Consider the following 18,070-nt stretch of genomic DNA (forward strand, 5'->3'; position numbering starts at 1 on the left):
TTCTACAGTTTAATCATTTTATTGCTTATTGCTTTGTGCCACTGTTTCATGTGAAAAAAAAATTGTTTCTTGTGTTGTAAGCTTCTTCACTCTAAGCGCTGTATTAGAATATCTTTTTTTAAGTTATTATAATTCCAGTATAGTTAACATACAGTGTTATATTAGCTTCAGGTGTACAATATAGTGATTCAACAACTCCGTACATCTCCCTGTGCTCATCACAACAGGTGCACTCCTTAATCCCCATCAGCTGTTTCACCCATCCCCCCCACCTCCCCTCTGTTAACCACCAGTGTGTTCTCTATAGTTAAGAGTATGTTTTTTGGGGGCACCTGGGTGGCTCAGTCGTTAAGTGTCTGCCTTTGGCTCAGGTCATGGTCCCAGGGTCCTGGGATAGAGCCCCACATTGGGCTCCCTGCTCCGCGGGAAGCCTGCTTCCCTTCCCCCACTCCCCCTGCTTGTGTTCCCTCTCTCGCTGTGTCTCTCTCTGTCAAATAAATAAATAAAATATTTTTTTTAAAAAAGAGTATTTTTTTTGTTTGTATCTCTTTCTCTTTTTTCCCTTTGCTTGTTTTGTTTCTTAAATTGTACATGTGAGTGAAATCATATGGTATTCATCTTTTTCTGACTTATTTAGCTTAACATTATTCTCCCTAGCACCATCTATGTTGTTGCAAATGGCAAGATTTCATTCTTTTTTATAGGTGAATAATATTCTTTTGTATATGTATACTACATATTCTTTATCCATTCATCAATCAGTGGGTACTTGGACTGCTTCCATGTCTTGGCTAATGTAGATAATGCTGCTAAAAAACATCAGGGTGCATGTATCCCTTTGAATCAGTGTTTTTGTATTCTTTGGGTAGATAACCAGTAGTGTGATAGCTGGATTGTAGGGTAGTACCATTTTTAACTTTTTGAAGAACCTCTGTATTGTTTTCCAGAGTGACTATACCAGTTTGCATTAACACCAACAGTGCAGGAGGGTTCCTTTTTCTTCACATCCTCACGAACACCTGTTGTTTCTTCTGTTGTTGATTTTGGCACTCTGACAGGTATGAGGTGATATCTTATTGTAGTTTTGATTTGCATTTCCGTGATGGTAAGTGATGATGATGAACATTTTTTTCATGTGTCTATTGGCCATCTGGATGTCTTCTTTGGAGAAATGTCTGTTCATGTCTTCTGCCCATTTTTTAATTGGATTATTTGTTGTTTGGGTGTTGAGTTGTATACGTTCTTGATATATTTTGGATACTAACCCTTTATCAGATATGTCATTTGCAAATATCTTCTCCCATTCTGTAGGTTGCCTTTTAGTTTTGTTGATTGTGTCCTTTGATATGCAGAAGTTCTATTATTTGAATGAAATCCCAATAGTTTATTTTTGCTTTTGTTTCCCTTGCCTCAGGAGACATGTCTAGAAAAAAGCTGCTACAGCTGATGTCAAAGAGCTGCCTGTGCTCTCTTCTAGGATTTTTATGGTTTCAGGTCTCACATTTAGATCTGTAATCCATTTGAATTTATTTTTGTTATGGTTTAAGAAAGTAATCCATGGGTGCCTGGGTGGCTCAGTCAGTTAAGCATCTGACTCTTGATTTTGGCTCAGGTCATGATCTCAGGGTCATGAGATCGAGCCCCGTGTTGGGCTCTGTGCTGGGTATGGAGCCTCCTTAAGATTCTTTTTTTTTTTTTTTTTTTTAAGATTTATTTATTTATTTGAGAGAGCGAGAATGAGAGAGAGTACATGAGAGGGGGGAGGGTCAGAGGGAGAAGTAGGCTCCTCGCTGAGCAGGGAGCCCGATGCGGGACTCGATCCCAGGACTCCAGGATTATGACCTGAGCTGAAGGCAGTCGCTTAACCAACTGAGCCACCCAGGCGCCCCACCTCCTTAAGATTCTTTCTCCCTCTTCCTCTGTCCCCCACCCCCTCACTGCTCTAGCTTGTGTACTCTCTCTCTTAAAAAAAAAAAAAAAAAAAGGTCCACTTTTTTTCTTTTGCATGTTGCTATCCAGTTTCCCCAATACCATTTGTTGAAGAGATTGTCCTTTTCCCTTTGGATATCCTTTCTTGCTTTGTTAAGATTAATGTACTATATAGTTGTGGGTTTATTTCTGGGTTTTCAATTCTGTTCTATTGATCTATGTGACTATTTTTGTGCCAGTACCATACTGTTTTGATTAGCTAGTAAACAATGAATGGGTCAACCAGAAAATAAAAGAAGAAATAAAAAAGTACATGGAAACAAATGAAAATGAAACCACAGAAGTCCAAAACCTTTAGGATGCAGCAAAAGCGGTTGTAAGAGTGAAGCTGATAGCAATACAGGCCTATCTCAAGAAGTAAGAAAAATCTCAAATGAACAACCTAACCTGACACCTAAAGGAGCTAGAAAAAGAAGAAACAAAATCTAGAACCAGCAGATGGGAGGAAATAATAAAGATTAGAGTAGAGATAAATAATATAGAAATAAAAAAAACAGGGGCGCCTGGGTGGCTCAGTCGTTAAGTGTCTGCCTTTGGCTCAGGTCATGATCCCAGGGTCCTGGGATCGAGCCCCGCATTGGGCTCCCTGCTCTGCGGGAAGCCTGCTTCTCCCTCTCCCACTCCCATTGCTTGTGTTCCCTCTCTTGCTGTGTCTCTCTCTGTCAAATAAATAAATAAAATCTTAAAAAAAAAAAAGAAATCAAAAAAACAATAGATCATTGAAACCAGGAGCTTTTTTTTTTTTTTTTAAAGATTTTATTTATTTGTCAGAGAGAGCGAGAGAGCACAAGCAGGGGAAGCAGCAGGCAGAGGAAGAAGCAGGCTCCCAGCTGAGCAGAGAGCCTGATGTGGGGCTCGATCCCAGGACCCAGGGATCATGACCTGAACCGAAGGCAGACGCCCAACCGACTGAGCCACCGAGGCATCCCCAGGAGCTGTTTTTTGTTTTTTTTTTTAAGATTTCATTTATTCATTTGAGAGTGACACAGCGAGAGAGGGAACACAAGCAAGGGGAGTGGGAGCGGGAGAAGCAGGCTTCCCGTGGAGCAGGGAGCCCGATGCGGGGCTCGATCCCAGGACCCTGGGACCATAACAACTGAGCCACCCAGGTGCCCCAGGAGCTGGTCTTTTGAGAAAAAAAGAAAAAAATCAATAAAATGGATACACCTCTTGCCAGACTTTACAAGAAAAAAGAGAAAGGACTCAAACAAATAACATCATAAATGAGAGAGAAGAAATAACACCACCACAGAAATACAAACAATTATAAGAGAACATTATTATGAAAAACTATATGCCAACAAATTGGACAACCTCGAAGAAAGGATAAATTCCTAGAAACATATAAACTACCAAACTGAAACAGGAAGAAACAGAAAATTTGAATTGACTGATAACCAGCAAAGAAATTGAATCACTAATCCAAAAAACTCCCAACAGGGGTGGCTGGCTGGCTGGCTCAGTCAGTAAAGCATGAGACTCCTGATCTCGGGGTTGTGAGTTTAAACCCCACGTTGGATGCAGAGATTACTTAAAAATAAAATCTTCATTTTTTTTTAAGTTTTTATTTATTTGTGAGAGGAGAGCGAGAGAGAGCATGCATGCATAAACAGGGGTAGAGGCAGGCAGAGGGAGAAGCAGGCTCCCTACTGAGCGAGGAGCCTGATGCAGGACTTGATCCTAGGACCCTGGGATCATGACCTGAGCCGAAGGCAGACGCTTAACCGACTGAGCCACCCAGGCGCCCCTACATAATGGATTTTTAATATTCAAAGTGGGATTTCTGGGTCCAGCTTTTCATAGATATTGCCACATTGCTTTCCAAAAGCACTGTAACACTTCGCATTCCTAACTGCACTTAGGAAGGTGTCTGTTTTCCCACCTCTTCTCCAGTTCTGAATGTTTTCTCGTTTTTTTTTTTTTTTCAAGCTTCAAGTTTATCTTTTTTCCCCCATTATTTCAACTCAGGCACCATTTTATGTTGGTTTATTGAATATTGCAGAGTAGGGTGAAATATCCATCCTTCCGATACACATATTATTTATCCTCTCATTCCCTTTACACCCCATCATTCCACTTTCTCCCAAAGCTATCTAGGTTTCCTGCTCTCAGAAATTAATACTTCAGAATGTGAGGGCGATCTGGCTGCGACATCTGTCACCCCACTGATCGCTAGGGTTGATTCGGCTCATCTGGCTGGCTAGGTGGGTGTCGCCTTCCTCCCTCAGTGCTCCATGTGCGTCCCTCCCGAAGCTGCGGGCTCTGTCGAAGAGGACGACCTTCCCCGATGGAGGAGGACCGTTCTTCGGTGAAGGGTATACGAGTAGCTGCGCTCCCCTGCTAGAACCTCCAAACAAGCTCTCAAGGTCCATTTGTAGGAGAACGTAGGGTAGTAAAGCTTCCAAGACTCCAGACACATCCAAATGAGGCGCTGCATGTGGCAGTCTGCCTTTCTTTAGAAAAAAAAATAATAAAATAAAATAAATTAGTACTTTATCTCCACTTTGTGTTTAATGCTGTGGACAGCATTGTTTAGTGACTAAAGCCTTCGGCGATTCTGAGCAGCAAGCCTGAGGAATTACGATGAGAGGGAGACAATATGTTGTAGTGCAGGGACTTCGGAGCCAGATTGTTGTGTGATGTCTGGAAAATTACTCACCCCCTCTAAACCTCGGTTTTTCCATCCACAAAACAGTGATATTAGTACCTTCCTCCTGTTGTACAGTACTGTTCTGAGGATTGCGTTAGAATGGTGCCTGGCACACGTTGTTATTAATATCAGGTCTTGCTTCCTAGGAGGCCCAGAGATTAGGTGACTGACCCATCTGGAGGCTCCAGGCTAAAAAGGGTTGTCATTGGGACTTCAACACTTGAACCCGGGTCTTTTGACCTTTTTACTCAATCTTTGTACCATGTCAAAGCTGCCTTTTGTCACTTCTCGGGGGACTTATTTTGGTCATCTTTTTATCAGTCACAACATGGCTACAGTGGGCTGGCCTAAAATAAATACTTGTTGAATGAGTGAATTAATGAATAAATGTTTTCTACTAGGAAATCACTAAAAGGCTGTTATGTAAATTGTGGGGACAGTGGTTTTCAAACTATTTTTCTCTGCAGCCATCTGTATCTTCTCAAGAATTGTTGGTCATTGCCTCCCTAAGTGCTTCCCTAAGCCTTTGGAGGCCCTGGTTGATTTAATTTTTTAGTTCATGAACTCCAGGGATTAACCAGTCTGCTACCCTAAACTGTAGTTCCTTCCTAACCAGAATTATGAATAATCTGCGATTTTATAAATTAGGCTGCTTCAGGTGTATGGAAGCAGGCAGAAGACAGGAGATTCCTGGGTCACAGAATTGAGTGATAGTTTATTACTCATAGCAACAGCAGTAGTTAGACTTTTAGCTTTTTTGGTGCTGGTTCCTCAAGCCCTAATTCCCACAGAGCCATGCAAAGAGCTATATAACATTGCACATGTGGTGGGTTGCTTTACAGCAGAAGCACCCTGAGCTTATCTTCTATAATGGACAGTATAACCTTTGCTCCAGAAGAAGCTGTTACCTTCATTATACTGGACAGTGAGCATGCCTGCCCTTTGCTCTAAAGGAAGATACTTTATCTTCCAAAGTTTAGTATACACACATCTTCAAAAAGATAGTCTAGAACACAGGGCCATTAGTGCCTTACTTTCCTGACTTGGAGACACAGGAGCTATCCATGGAGAATTGTTTTCCCACATTGTTCTTGCTGCTCTTCTCTACGCTTAGGCTTGCTTAGGTCAAGTAAGTTTACCTGGCACTGAAGAGAGAGAAATTGGCAGTTTCTGCCCTGAAGGTTAGGGGAGATAGTCTGGTAGGGAAGAAGACATGCCACAAATACTTGTAACATAGGGAGACCTGAGCAATAAGAAATGTGAACCCCACTAGCACTGCTCTCATCAAGAACACTGATCCTTCTTCTTACTAGATTTCTCCAGTCTGATGCTGTTGACTGATCTTCCTTTTTGAAACTCCTATCCCTTGTCACTGTGACCCATTTGTTCCAGGTTTTTCTCTTACCTCTTTTGGTTTCCTTCTCTTGCTACTTTTTGGCTTTGTCCTTTCAGCTTGCCCCTTAAAATGTTAGTGGGCCTCAGGGCTCCATCCTCAGCTGTCTATTTAGGTAGAATGTTTTGTGACTCACTAACCCCCATGGCTTTAAAATGACATATTATAATGTTAAGGACTCCTATCTTAACCCAGTTCTCTGCACTGGACACCTTTGCTTGGATTCATTCTTTTAGTACCAGGTGTTTGGGATATTGTGGGTATACAAGGTCATTTCATAGTCTCTGCCCTTCCCAGACATAGTCTCATGCAAAGAGCGGCATTAATCAAATAATCACTCAAGAGAAGATGTTGGCTCTGGTTAAGGAGGTCAGGGAAGAGTTCCCTGAGACAATGACACTTGGACAGATGTGTCGTAATGATGAACAGCAGTTAAGTTGGGAAAGGGATTGGGAGAGAATTCCTGTCTGAGGGAACAGCTTTTGCAAAGGCTCTGTGGCAGAAGGGAATATGGTGAGCAAAAGAGCTGAAGTTCAGTAGGGCTGAAGTGAGAGGGAACTTGGTGCAAAATAAGGCTGGAGAGTTGGTGTGTGGGCCAGACCATGGACGGCCTGATAAGCTATGTTGAGTTTTGTCTTTAGCCCAAGAGCGGAGAGCTCCTGGAACTTTAAGCAGAGTTATGTATTTTGTTTTGTTTAAACACCTTTTATGTAAATAAAGATTCCTTGATTTGTTCAAAAAAACCCCACAACATTTATATGGCTGGTATTTAGATCACGGGATTAAGTTTAAATAACCGGGAGTGCTTTGCAAAAACTCTTTGGCTTAGGTCATCGGTTTCATCATCCACTTCCGTTTTTCTCGAGGGGGCGGGGTGGAGAAAGGATTCCTCGCTTCTACTGTCGGTCTAAACTAAGACGCGTCCTGGAGTTCCGGCGCGCTGTGTAGTCGTCAGCGGTCTACGTAAAACTGACGAGGCGGAATTGCCGGGCAATGGGTGGGAGGGGTAAGTGGGGAAAATGCCGTGCGATTGGCTGTTTATCAGCCGTATGTTAATTAAAGTGATAACTTGACCTGTCTTCTGAAACGCATTATGTTCAAAAACGCTTTGTCGAACTTTGGTAATGGAACAGTTCTTTGGGAAATACATGCTAATATACATTTGGAAAGAATGGTGACGTTAAATAAAGTCACCATGGGTAAAATGTACGTGGGTTTCTTCCACTTCGGAAAATTAGTAGTGGTGCTGTTAAGACTATACTTTCAGGGATCATTTCTATAGTTTGTTACTAGAGAAGTTTCTCTGAATGTGTAGAGTACCCGAAACCACGAGGAGGAGGTGCAGTATTCTCTTCTGAGCGTGAAGAAGGCTTTTGGTGTTGTTGTTCGCAACTGCCTCTTGCCGTTGATGATCGTTCTTCTCTCCTTTTTGGGGAGTTAGAGGGAGAGAATGCAGTCTGAGTGGTTTCGTTGTTTATAGTCGTGTAAGAGAGTGTTTGTGTTTTTTTTTTGAGGTGTTGTGGTGGGTGTTATCGGATGTAATTTAGATGTCATGTGTTTTGTTTTACGGCTGTGTTGGGGGTGGGTGGCAGTTTGTGCTTTTTTTTTAATGGTTTTGTCTGTGGGGGTGGGTGGGTTATTTTGTGGTGGTTAAAAAAACTCTTTTTTTTTTTGTAATGAACTAGTTTGAGGGAGTAAAGAGGCAGAAGCCGAACGAACGGGAGATGGGAGGTGGGATTGGGAGGATTCTGAACAGAAAGCCAATATTAATCGATTAAACCAAATTTTTTTTTTTTTAAGATTTTGTTTATTTATTTGAGAGAGAGCACATGAGAGGGGGGAGGGTCAGAGGGAGAAGCAGACTCCCTGCCGAGCAGGGAGCCCGATGTGGGACTCGATCCAGGGACTCCAGGATCATGACCTGAGCCGAAGGCAGTCGCTTAACCAACTGAGCCACCCAGGCGCCCGCGATTAAACCAAATTTTCTAGGTTTCTCCTAGAATTTTTGTGAATAATATTTTTGATGAGTAAATGTGTTTGTTTTTGGAAAGAAGTTTATATTACTAATATAAGAAAGTACTGTGTAAAGGAATTTTACTTTGTGCCCTAACATGAACTTCTGTAGTTTTATCTTAGGAAGTTTCCTGATACTTATATTCATCTTTGCGTTTACTTTGCAGGAATTTATGTTGATGCAGTTAATTCCTTGGGCCAGACTGCACTTTTCGTTGCAGCATTATTAGGCCTTACAAAATTAGTTGATGTTCTGCTGGATTATGGGTCAGATCCAAATCAGTAAGTATAATGATATGGCTAGTAGTATGCTTTTAAAATGAGTTGGGGCATTTGGAAAACAATTTGAGAAGATACTAAAATTACTAATTTATATCAATGAAATACAGTTGCATAGCTATGTTGAAACATAGTTTTAACTGCTAATGAAGTTTTCTGAGCAGTTTTTACTAGGTCCAGTAAAATAAGGGGAACTTAATTGTTAGTTATTAAATAGTACCGTTTGCATATTTCCACCCCAGATTATAATTTGTATGATTCACTTAAGCAGTTTAACATACCCACCAACCAATAATATACTTGGCATCATTTTCTCAGGATCACTTGCCTTGCTCTTGTAATTGTGGTCCAAAAGAATATGAGTTTAACAGTTGACCCAACTTTTAATGTGGAACAGTGTAGCACTTTTGCTCTTCCGGCACCAGCTCACTTGATCTTCACAACCACCTCCTCGAGAGGGAGGGGACAGCAGGTACTTTTACAGTTGCTATTGGACAGAACCAGAAACAGGTTTTGAACACTTACATGATTCTAGCTGATTTCCACAGGAATTCCAGAATATAATCATAAACGTCATAAAGTAACATTCCCATCTTACACGAGGAGGCCCTGTTTAATGTACTTTAAAAAGAAAAAGTATTGATATCAGAAGATTTTGGGGGTTTTGTTTTTTGTTTTTTATAGGGTTGCTTGCTTAGTGGGAGAAAACTTGCAAGCTTCCAAAAGTATAAAGAAAAAACACCAATTGACATTAGAATTCTGTAACCCAGATATAAATTAATACAGTGGACATTTTGCTGTTTCCTTCTAGACTCACATATACTCTCCTGTCTTGTGTTAATGTTTAATTTCAAAGCTCAGAAAGAAAGGGCTGGCTCATCTGTTTGCAGGTAACAGTGTGGTAGGAGGCCACACTGGGAATCCCTGGAGTTCTTAGCAAAAATGCAGCATTTTCCAGTCATCTGTAATTATGTCTGTTTTGTGGAGGCTTAGAGCTGGATTCTTTAAAGATCAAATCATTCAAACATTTAATATTTCCAGGTTAAGGAGCTAAGGCCCAGAAAATTTAAGTGACTGGCCTATAATGGTGTGTTAATGATTAGAGCTGAGACCAGGAGCCCAGGCATTAAGAACTCAGTTTGACTTTCCTTTTTTAGAAGTCCCCATGATGCCAGGGGGAGGTAGGAAAGCACATTGTCAAAGGGGGGAAGGCAAACCCCCTGGCTTTGTATTTTGTGATAGGACCATTTTCTTTTTTTTTTTTTTTTTTTTTTTTTAAGATTTTATTTATTTATTTGAGAGAGAGAGAATGAGAGAGAGAACACATGAGAGGGGATAGGGTCAGAGGACGAAGCAGACTCCCTGCCGAGCAGGGAGCCCGATGCGGGACTCGATCCAGGGACTCCAGGATCATGACCTGAGCCGAAGGCAGTCGCTTAACCAACTGAGCCACCCAGGCGCCCGTGATAGGACCATTTTCATGTGACTTAAAAAATATCTTTTGATCAAAGTGAAGGGAAATTTCTGGGGGGAGGTTGTATTACTAAGTGCTCAAAGGAAATGCTGTGATGGCACAGCCGTATTGAACTCAAAAAGTCAGATGCCTGTGGGACCAAGTGGAGTTAATGGGCACAGGCTCTCTCTAAGAAGGGTTAGGCATTTGTTGCTCCTGGGTAGGAAAGGGAGCCAGGAAAGCCAGATCTTCTAAATTTCCAAGAGGCTGAAAATCCCAGTATTTTTTTTTTAAGATTTTATATATATATTTACTTATTTTTTTTAAGATTTTATTTATTTATTTGACAGAGAGAGAGCGAGAACAGGAGCACAAGCAGGGGGAGAGGGAGAAGCAGGCTTCCTGCCGAGCGGGGAGCCCGATGTGGGGCTCGATCCCAGGACCCTGGGATCATGACCTAACCCGAAGGCAGATGCTTAATGACTGAGCCACCCAGGTGCCCCAAGATTTTATATATTTATTTGAGAGAGAGAGAGGGAGCATGAGCTGGGGTGGGGGGGAGAGGCAGAGGGAGAGGGAGAAGCAGGCTGCCCATTGAGCAGGGAGCCCAATGTGGGGCTTTATCCCAGGACCCTGAGATCATGACCTGAGCCGAAGGCAGAGGCTTAACTGACTGAGCTACCCAGGTGCCCCTGAAAATCCCGATTTTTAATGTGAAATTTTCCAAGTGTTAAATATTGTCCATTATTTTATTTTATTTTATTAATTTATTAAAAATTTTTAAGTAGGCGCTACACCCAGTATGGAGCCCAGCACAGGGCTTGAACTCACAACCCTGAGATCAAGAGTTGGATGCTTAACCTACTGAGCCACCCATGTATCCCTTGTCCATTATTTTAGATTCTTTTTTAAAACACTATGTCGACCTAATAAAACATGCCTCTGAGTTGCCAAATCACTCTGCAGGCCTCTAGTTTCAACCTTTGGGAGGATATTATGGTTCTTACAGTGCAGTGTGCAATAGGAGACTGAACTACCAGTAGGAGAGAGCTCACAATGAGATATCAAGTGGGTGCAGGCCAGCCTTATTGGCATCACCTGGGGAACTTGTAAAAGGCACACATTCCTGGGCCTCATGCTTGCAGATTCTGATTTAGTCTGGTGTATACTCTGACACTCTGTATTTTTGACAGATATTCCAGTGGCTCATTAACTAAATTATGGTACATACATTAGAATACTATGCAGCTGTTAAAAACAATGGAGGTGGCTTGTATGTTGTCATATGGAAATTTCTCCAAGATACAGTTAAGTGAAAAAACTTAAATGCAGAACAGTTTACGTAGCATATTCTTATTCCTCCCTGTATATGCAGAGAACATTTCTGAAAGCATACAAAAACATGTAACAGTAGTTGCCTTTGAGCAAGAGGATTAGGGGTCTGGAACTGGGAGACTTTTTAAAGAGATTTTATGTATTTATTTATTTAAAGATTTTGTTTATTTTGTTTATTTTTGTTTTTTATTTTTTTTAAAGATTTTATTTATTTATTTGAGAGAGGATGAGAGGAGAGAGAGAGCACATGAGAGGGGGGAGGGTCAGAGGGAGAAGCAGACTCCCTGCCGAGCAGGGAGCCCGATGCGGGACTCGATCCTGGGACTCCAGGATCATGACCTGAGCCGAAGGCAGTCCCTTAACCAACTGAGCCACCCAGGCGCCCCAGATTTTGTTTATTTTTTAAGATTTTATTTTTTCATTTGACAGAGAGAGACACAGCGAGAGAGGGAACACAAGCAGGGGGAATGGGAGAGGGAGAAGCAGGCTTCCCGCAGAGCAGGGAGCCCGATGTGGGGCTCGATCCCAGGACCCTGGGATCATGACCTGAGCCGAAGGCAGACACTTAACCGACTGAGCCACCCAGGCGCCCCAGAGTTGTGGATTCTTAATCAGATTGCTGGTGCTAGGGCTTTGCGGGCCTCCACTGTAGGACTTGGGAGATAGAGAGGGATGGTCTCTGGTTGGGCTGTGCTTCACCACCCTGACCCCAGGACACTATAGTCGTGAAGAAATTGTTTCAGAGCAGCCAGTATCAAAGGGCAATGGGAAAAGGAACACCAGATTTAGAACCAGACCCAGACCTGAGTATGAATCTCAGCTTTGCCCTTTTGTTTCCTCATCTATTAACTGGAACATGATACCACCTTGAAGGGTAGAGGTAAGGATGGAAAAAGGGGATGTGTATAAAGCTCCTGTTGGCACAGCCTCACAAATGGTATTATAATCCTTCTCCCAAAGGTTGCCTTTGTAGAAAGGGAGCCTTGTGTCACCCATTGACTGCCCCCCACCCCACTCTGCGGAAGGCAAGAGTGTTACGGACACTGATACTAACACCTCCCCCTCCAGCCGCTGCTTCGATGGCAGCACTCCTGTTCACGCAGCAGCATTTTCAGGCAATCAGTGGATCCTCAGCAAACTGCTGGATGCAGGGGGTGATCTTCGACTCCATGACGAGAAGGGTCGAAACCCGCAGACCTGGGCCCTGACGGCAGGGAAGGAGCGCAGCACCGCGGTAAGGATGGGCCTGCTCTGTAGCCACAGCTGAGGCAGAGCACTGAGCTGGGAGTCAGGAGCCCAGGGGGCAGGGAGGGGCTGATCGTGGGGACAGCACAGGGCTGGCAGTGGCCTTGCCATTGGCACTGGATACACAGGCCTGGGCTGAAGCAGGTTAAACAGCTATAAAACCTCAGGCAAATCTAGTGAACCTTTTTGGTCATCCATTCAGTGAGGAGGGAGAATAATTGTAATTTTGACCCTTAACTAGCACTTACTACACATCAAATGTTCTGAATTAAATTAATTAAATATTAAGTCATTTAATCTTCACAACTTTGTCATGGAGATACTGTTATTGTCCCCATTTTACAGATGGGGAATCTGAGGCCCATTGACATTTTGTAACTTGCTGAGGCCACACACTGGCAGGTGTGATGTGTTCGAATGAGGTCTAAATAACATAAGAAATGTAAAGCATAAAGTGCAGGCACAATACTGGGCACATGGAGGGAAAAGGGAGGTGGGCAGAGTCCTCCATTCCCTCCCTCTGGTTCTCCAACTCCTTAGCTGTTGGCCTTGGACAAGTAATTTTGCTCCTTCTGCCTCAGTTTCCTCATCTGTTGAAGGAGGGAGTTGGACGAAATTTTCTTTCCTTTTTAAAATAATTTATTTAAATTCAGTTAATTAACATATAGATTGTAGATTGGATTCTACAATGTATTATTGGTTTCAGAGGTAGAGTTCAGTGATTCCTCACTTACATAATACCCAGTGTCCATTACATCACGTGCTATCCTTAATGTCCCATCACCCAGTTACCCCATCCCCTCACCCGCTCCCCTTCAGCAACCCTCAGTTTGTTTCCTATGATTAAGAGTTTCTTATGGTTTATCTGCTGTTCTGATTTCATCTTGTTTTATTTTTCCCTCCCCTCCGCTCCTCTGTTTTGTTTCTTAAATTCCACATATGAGTGAGATCATATGATAATTGTCTTTCTCTGATTGACTTATTTCGCTTAACATAATACCCTCTAGTTCCATCCATGTTGTTGCAAATGGCAAGATATCATTTTTTTCATGGCTGAGTAGTATTACATCGTATATACATACCACATCTTTATCCATTCACATGTTTTGTTTTGTTTTGTTTTGTTTTTAAAGATTTTATTTATTTATTTGACAGAGAGAGACACAGCGAGAGAGGGAACACAAGCAGGGGGAGTGGGAGAGGGAGAAGCAGGCCTCCGGCCAAGCGGGGAGCCCGATGCGGGGCTCGATCCCAGGACCCTGGGATCATGACCTGAGCCGAAGGCAGACGCTTAACGACTGAGCCACCCAGGCGCCCCTATCCATTCACATGTTGATGGACATCTGGGCTCTTTCCATAGTTTGGCTATTGTGGACATTGCTCTATAAACACTGGGGTACTTGTGCCCCTTCAGATCACTATATTTGTATCTTTGGGGTAGATCCCTAGTAGTGAAATTGCTAGGTTGTAGGGTAGCTCTATTTTCAACTTTTTGAGGAACAGGGAGTTGGAGGAAATTATTGCCAAATCACCTCCCTGGAAACATTTCCACACTTGTAAAAAATCACCTGGGCCCTATCCTTTCCACAGATTTCCCTGTCAGGGGCTCCTGGCTCCTCAGATCTTTCAGGTCAGAGTGTTCCTGGTCCACTGAAGGCCAGGGTAGCTCTTAGTTCACTGCAGCATTGAACATCTCCGCGGTGTGTTGCAGATGGTGGAGTTCATGCAGCGCTGTGCCTCACACATGCAGGCCATCATACAGGGTTTCTCTTATGACCTCCTGAAGAAGATCGACTCCCCTCAGCGGCTCATCTGCGGCCCACCCCGGTTTGGCGGTCTCATACAGGGGTGAGTGCTGCCTTGACAGAGTGGGATATTTGGCATCACCCCAGCCTTCCTTGTAGGAGCCCTGCAACGTGGGCCACCCAGGTTCCTCCACGTTGGTCCCATCTGGCATCTGGCCCACTCTAAGCGGTGAACTCTGACAGAGAAGATGTGGCCGCTGCAGAAGTGGCCAGAGGAGCACCTTCGGCGGCCCTGCCCCCATGCAGGAATGTGGGGGGTTGGGCACGGAAATGAGTTCTGGGCTCTAGTGGGAACCACCCTGAGGTTAGTGGTTAACAAAGAACTTTTCAGGTCTGAGGAGCTCAGCAGAAAACTCCTGCTCAGTAGAGCAGCCAACTGACCTTTGTGTCATCTCCCAAAGCATGGAAAGAAGGCTCCTTTATTCCCAAGATTGCAAAACACGAATGCTTAACTTACCTTCCTCAGGCTGTTTTAAGCTGGTGTGAGAGATCTGCTGCTAGCTGGGTGGGCAGCCTCCCTGCCCCCATCACTGGAGGTGGGCCTCAGGCTTCTTTCCATGCTTAACTACCTAGCTCTTTTAAATTCTTAGGGCTTTATTGACTTAGGGTTTGTATGCACAGAATCCTTTCCATTTTAATTTTCTCTGATGGCATGACTTTCTGTAATCAGGGTCTCTAGACTTGTCACACCCTCATGGTCTCCCTCTTTCTGTCCTGCCCTGAGCAAGTCCTGGTTTTCTTCCGATGAGCTGGATATCACTGGCTTCTCAGGAAAGATGAGTTAATTCCCTTGAGGACTGGTTACTCCTAACTGCTCCTCTTGCTGCCACTCTTGTGGGTCAGCATCTAGAACAACCTTTTATTTTTTTTATTTTTTAAAGATTATTTATTTATTTATTAGAGAGAGAGACAGCGAGAGAGGGAACACAAACAGGGAGTGGGAGAGGGAGAAGCAGACTCCCCGCTGAGCAGGGAGCCAGATGTGGGGCTCGATCTCAGGACCCTGGGATCATGACCTGAGCCGAAGGCAGACGCCTAACGACTGAGCCACCCAGGCACCCCTAGAACAACCTTTTAAAAATGGAAATCGAGTTGTGCCACTCTTTGCTAAAAACCCTTTAGGGCATTCTCCATAGCTATCAGGATAAACTCCCAAATCCCTTATCTGACCTTGGAGGCCCTACTGGGTTCAACTCCTGCCACCTCCTTGCCTGCCCCTGCCACTCCCCCTTGTGTGGAGCTCCCTCATTCAGAGTTTGGAGAGACTTGTCCCAGTGTGTAATGATTTTATTTATATATGTTCTTGCCTGTTTCTAATAAGACTGAACACTGCCAACTGAGAAAAGGAGGTAAAACTGAACAAGAGACAAAGGCCTTTTATTTGGGGGTCTCAGAATTGCAATTCAGAATTGCAATCCAGGGAGCACAGATTCTGGTAGCCAGCAGAAAAGTAGGGAAATTGAGTCTTTTTTATGAGAAAGAAGGGGGGGGTAATTATATAACAGATAAAGAAGAGAAAAAAAAATCTGTTAACTGGTGCTAACTGCTTGAGCTGTTTTTAATTGCTCCCTATTTTATTGGTGCTATCAAATGGAACTGTTCTTGGTAGGTATTTGTTAACTATTCTGTCTTAAAGTTCATACCAACAGTTTTATGGTGTGAATACCATTTGTTCTGTTGAATTTTATGGGCAACTTCTTGTAAAACCATTGCTGCTTCTGTCCCAGTTCAGGAGTTCATTAGTCAGAAAGAAAGATGGAGCTTCAAAATTGCGTCTCTCATATTTTACAGTTAGATGAAACGTTATTCTTTTTATGGGGTTGGACCACAGAGTGCCTAACGGAAAGTAGAGTGGAAGTACACACATCTCCCTTTTTTAATGTAAAGAAACCATGTGAGTCCGTGGGATAAGAATTGGCCTCTCAGATCTGAGTGGGGCCATGTCAGATAAGATTCCTCACAGGTACGTGTTTACATCTCAGAGCCTGGTTGGGGGAAAGACAATTGAGAAGAACGGATGATTGTATGGTTGTAGATAAGGGCAGTCCGTTTTCTCCCCTCCACCCAGCTGAGCTTACATAGACATGGCCTGAGGAATTTAGGGAAAAGAGCAAGAAATGGGGTTGATCTGAGTGCAGTTGTTGCCCGGGTCCCTGCTTAAACAGAGCTTCTGCCCTCCGAAGAGCCACTCACACAGCCGGGCGGCCCCAGTGTGGAGGCCTGCCCTTGCTGCCACCTCAAAATCTGTTCCCCTGCTCAGGAAACAGTTGCTGTCCCCTAGATCTTTACTTAACCTCCTAGCAGCTTAATGTGCGGAAGGGACAGCCTGGCCTGAGTTGCCAAGGAGATAAAGCCTGGAAGTACTTCCGAAAGCAGAAGTCAAAGAATTTACTTCTCATGAAAAGTGGGCACATGGAGCCTCACAGAGCTCACATGGGGTGAGGATGAGTGCACACTGTCACCCGTAGCTCCTTTGCCATTTGCTGAGGAAGGGAACATGGGTCTAGCAGTAGCAGAATGTTTTGTTCTTCAGTCTGAGCCCAAACTACTGAATCAGAAAGCATTAACTGAGAACCTGCTGCATGCATGGCACTGTGTCAGCCTCTGGGAGCGAAAGAAATAAGCCACTCCTTTCAAGGTACCTTCAGTTAATGGGGGTCCCAGTGTGCAGGTGCTGGTTTGGGTGTGGTATATGGGAAGAGCAGTGGCTGAATGAGCAGCTTCAGGGTCTGGTCTCTCCTGCTGCTCTGTGACCCCTGGCTAACAGGTTCCCTCTCTCTGGGCTTCATTTGTCCCATCTATAAAAATAAAAGTTGAATAAAGTATGTTTTGATTCTTTCCAGCTTTGACCATCTGAATTAATCCCCTCCAACCTCCCCAAACTTGGGAGTTTCAAATAGCAATAAATGTTTGTATCTCATACAATTTCTGTAGGTCAGGACTCAGGGAATGGCTTAGCTGTATGGATCTGGCTCGGGGTTTCTTACAAAGTTGTAGTCAAGATGTCAGGTGGGGCTTTATCATCTGAAGGTTTGGGACTGGAGGATCCAGTTCCAAGATGGCATACTCCCATGGCTGACAGATTGGGCCAGGGTGTTGAGCCTCTCCATAGGGCTGCTCGAGTGTCCTCACAACATGGCAGCTGGCCTCCTTCAGAGCAGGTAATCGGAGCGTCATCAGAACAGAAGCCCTGATGGATCCAGCCTTGGAATTCAACCACTCTGTCATTTCTTCAGTGTCCAGTGGGGCTAATAGGTCTGCCCTATCTGACCTGTAAGGGGTTTCACAAAGGCAGGATTACCAGGAGGTAGAAATCGCAGGGCCCTCTCATAGGCTGGCTATTATATCATCTGTAGTTCCGTGATAAAAAGTCAAGTAGTCAAGACAAAATGAACTACACATTCTCCTAGCTTGGTTCAGCATTGTTCCTCTGGATATGGGTGGTTAATTCTTAACTTTTCTTCCATTTAAAACTATTTCTAGAAACCCCAATGGCTCTCCTAATCGTCTGCTTAAAGCTGGAGTCATTTCTGCGCAAAATATCTACAGCTTTGGCTTTGGGAAGGTAAGAGGCTGCCGGGGACACCCAGCATTTGCAGGGCCAACTGGAGAGCCACCTGGCCCTGGCTCTGACCCCCTACCCCCAACTTTGTGCAGCTCTTCCTTCCTTATCCTCTCCAGAGAGGTAGTTCTCTTCTTTTACCACTTCTTCTTTTGTTTTTTGTTTTTTTAAAGATTTTATTTATTCGACACAGAGTGAGCACAAGCAGGTGGAGTGGCAGGCAGAGGGAGAAGCAGACTCCCTGCTGAGCAGGGAACCTGATGCGGGGCTCCATCCCAGGACCCGGGGATCATGACCTGAGCCGAAGGCAGACTTTTAACCAACTGAGCCACCCAGACGCCCCTTC

General features: G+C 43.9%; 1 protein-coding gene and 1 non-coding gene across 11 annotated transcripts in view; both read left to right on the top strand.

Annotated features, from left to right (window-relative positions):
• The window catches only part of TEX14 (testis expressed 14, intercellular bridge forming factor), a 120,134-nt gene that overhangs the window by 51,469 nt on the left and 50,595 nt on the right, over window positions 1-18,070 (top strand). For 9 of the 10 annotated variants that reach the window (XM_036082750.2, XM_078064648.1, XM_078064654.1 and 6 more), the window contains exons 1-3: window positions 12,219-12,346; window positions 14,069-14,205; window positions 17,646-17,727. In XM_036082750.2, the coding sequence (XP_035938643.2) occupies window positions 14,069-14,205; window positions 17,646-17,727 (219 nt within the window). In that variant the 5' untranslated portion in view covers window positions 12,219-12,346. Of the gene's footprint in view, window positions 1-8,212; window positions 8,328-12,180; window positions 12,347-14,068; window positions 14,206-17,645; window positions 17,728-18,070 lie in introns of those variants that run through there. The other variant, XM_078064697.1, reaches the window with a different exon arrangement.
• On the top strand, window positions 7,284-7,498 carry LOC118529799 (small nucleolar RNA U3). Its single transcript, XR_004914311.1, has one exon. It is a non-coding gene; the product is annotated as a small nucleolar RNA U3 (small nucleolar RNA).

The sequence above is a fragment of the Halichoerus grypus genome, chromosome 2, assembly GCF_964656455.1.
Source record: "Halichoerus grypus chromosome 2, mHalGry1.hap1.1, whole genome shotgun sequence".
In the NCBI taxonomy this organism is placed as follows: Eukaryota; Metazoa; Chordata; class Mammalia; order Carnivora; family Phocidae; genus Halichoerus; species Halichoerus grypus.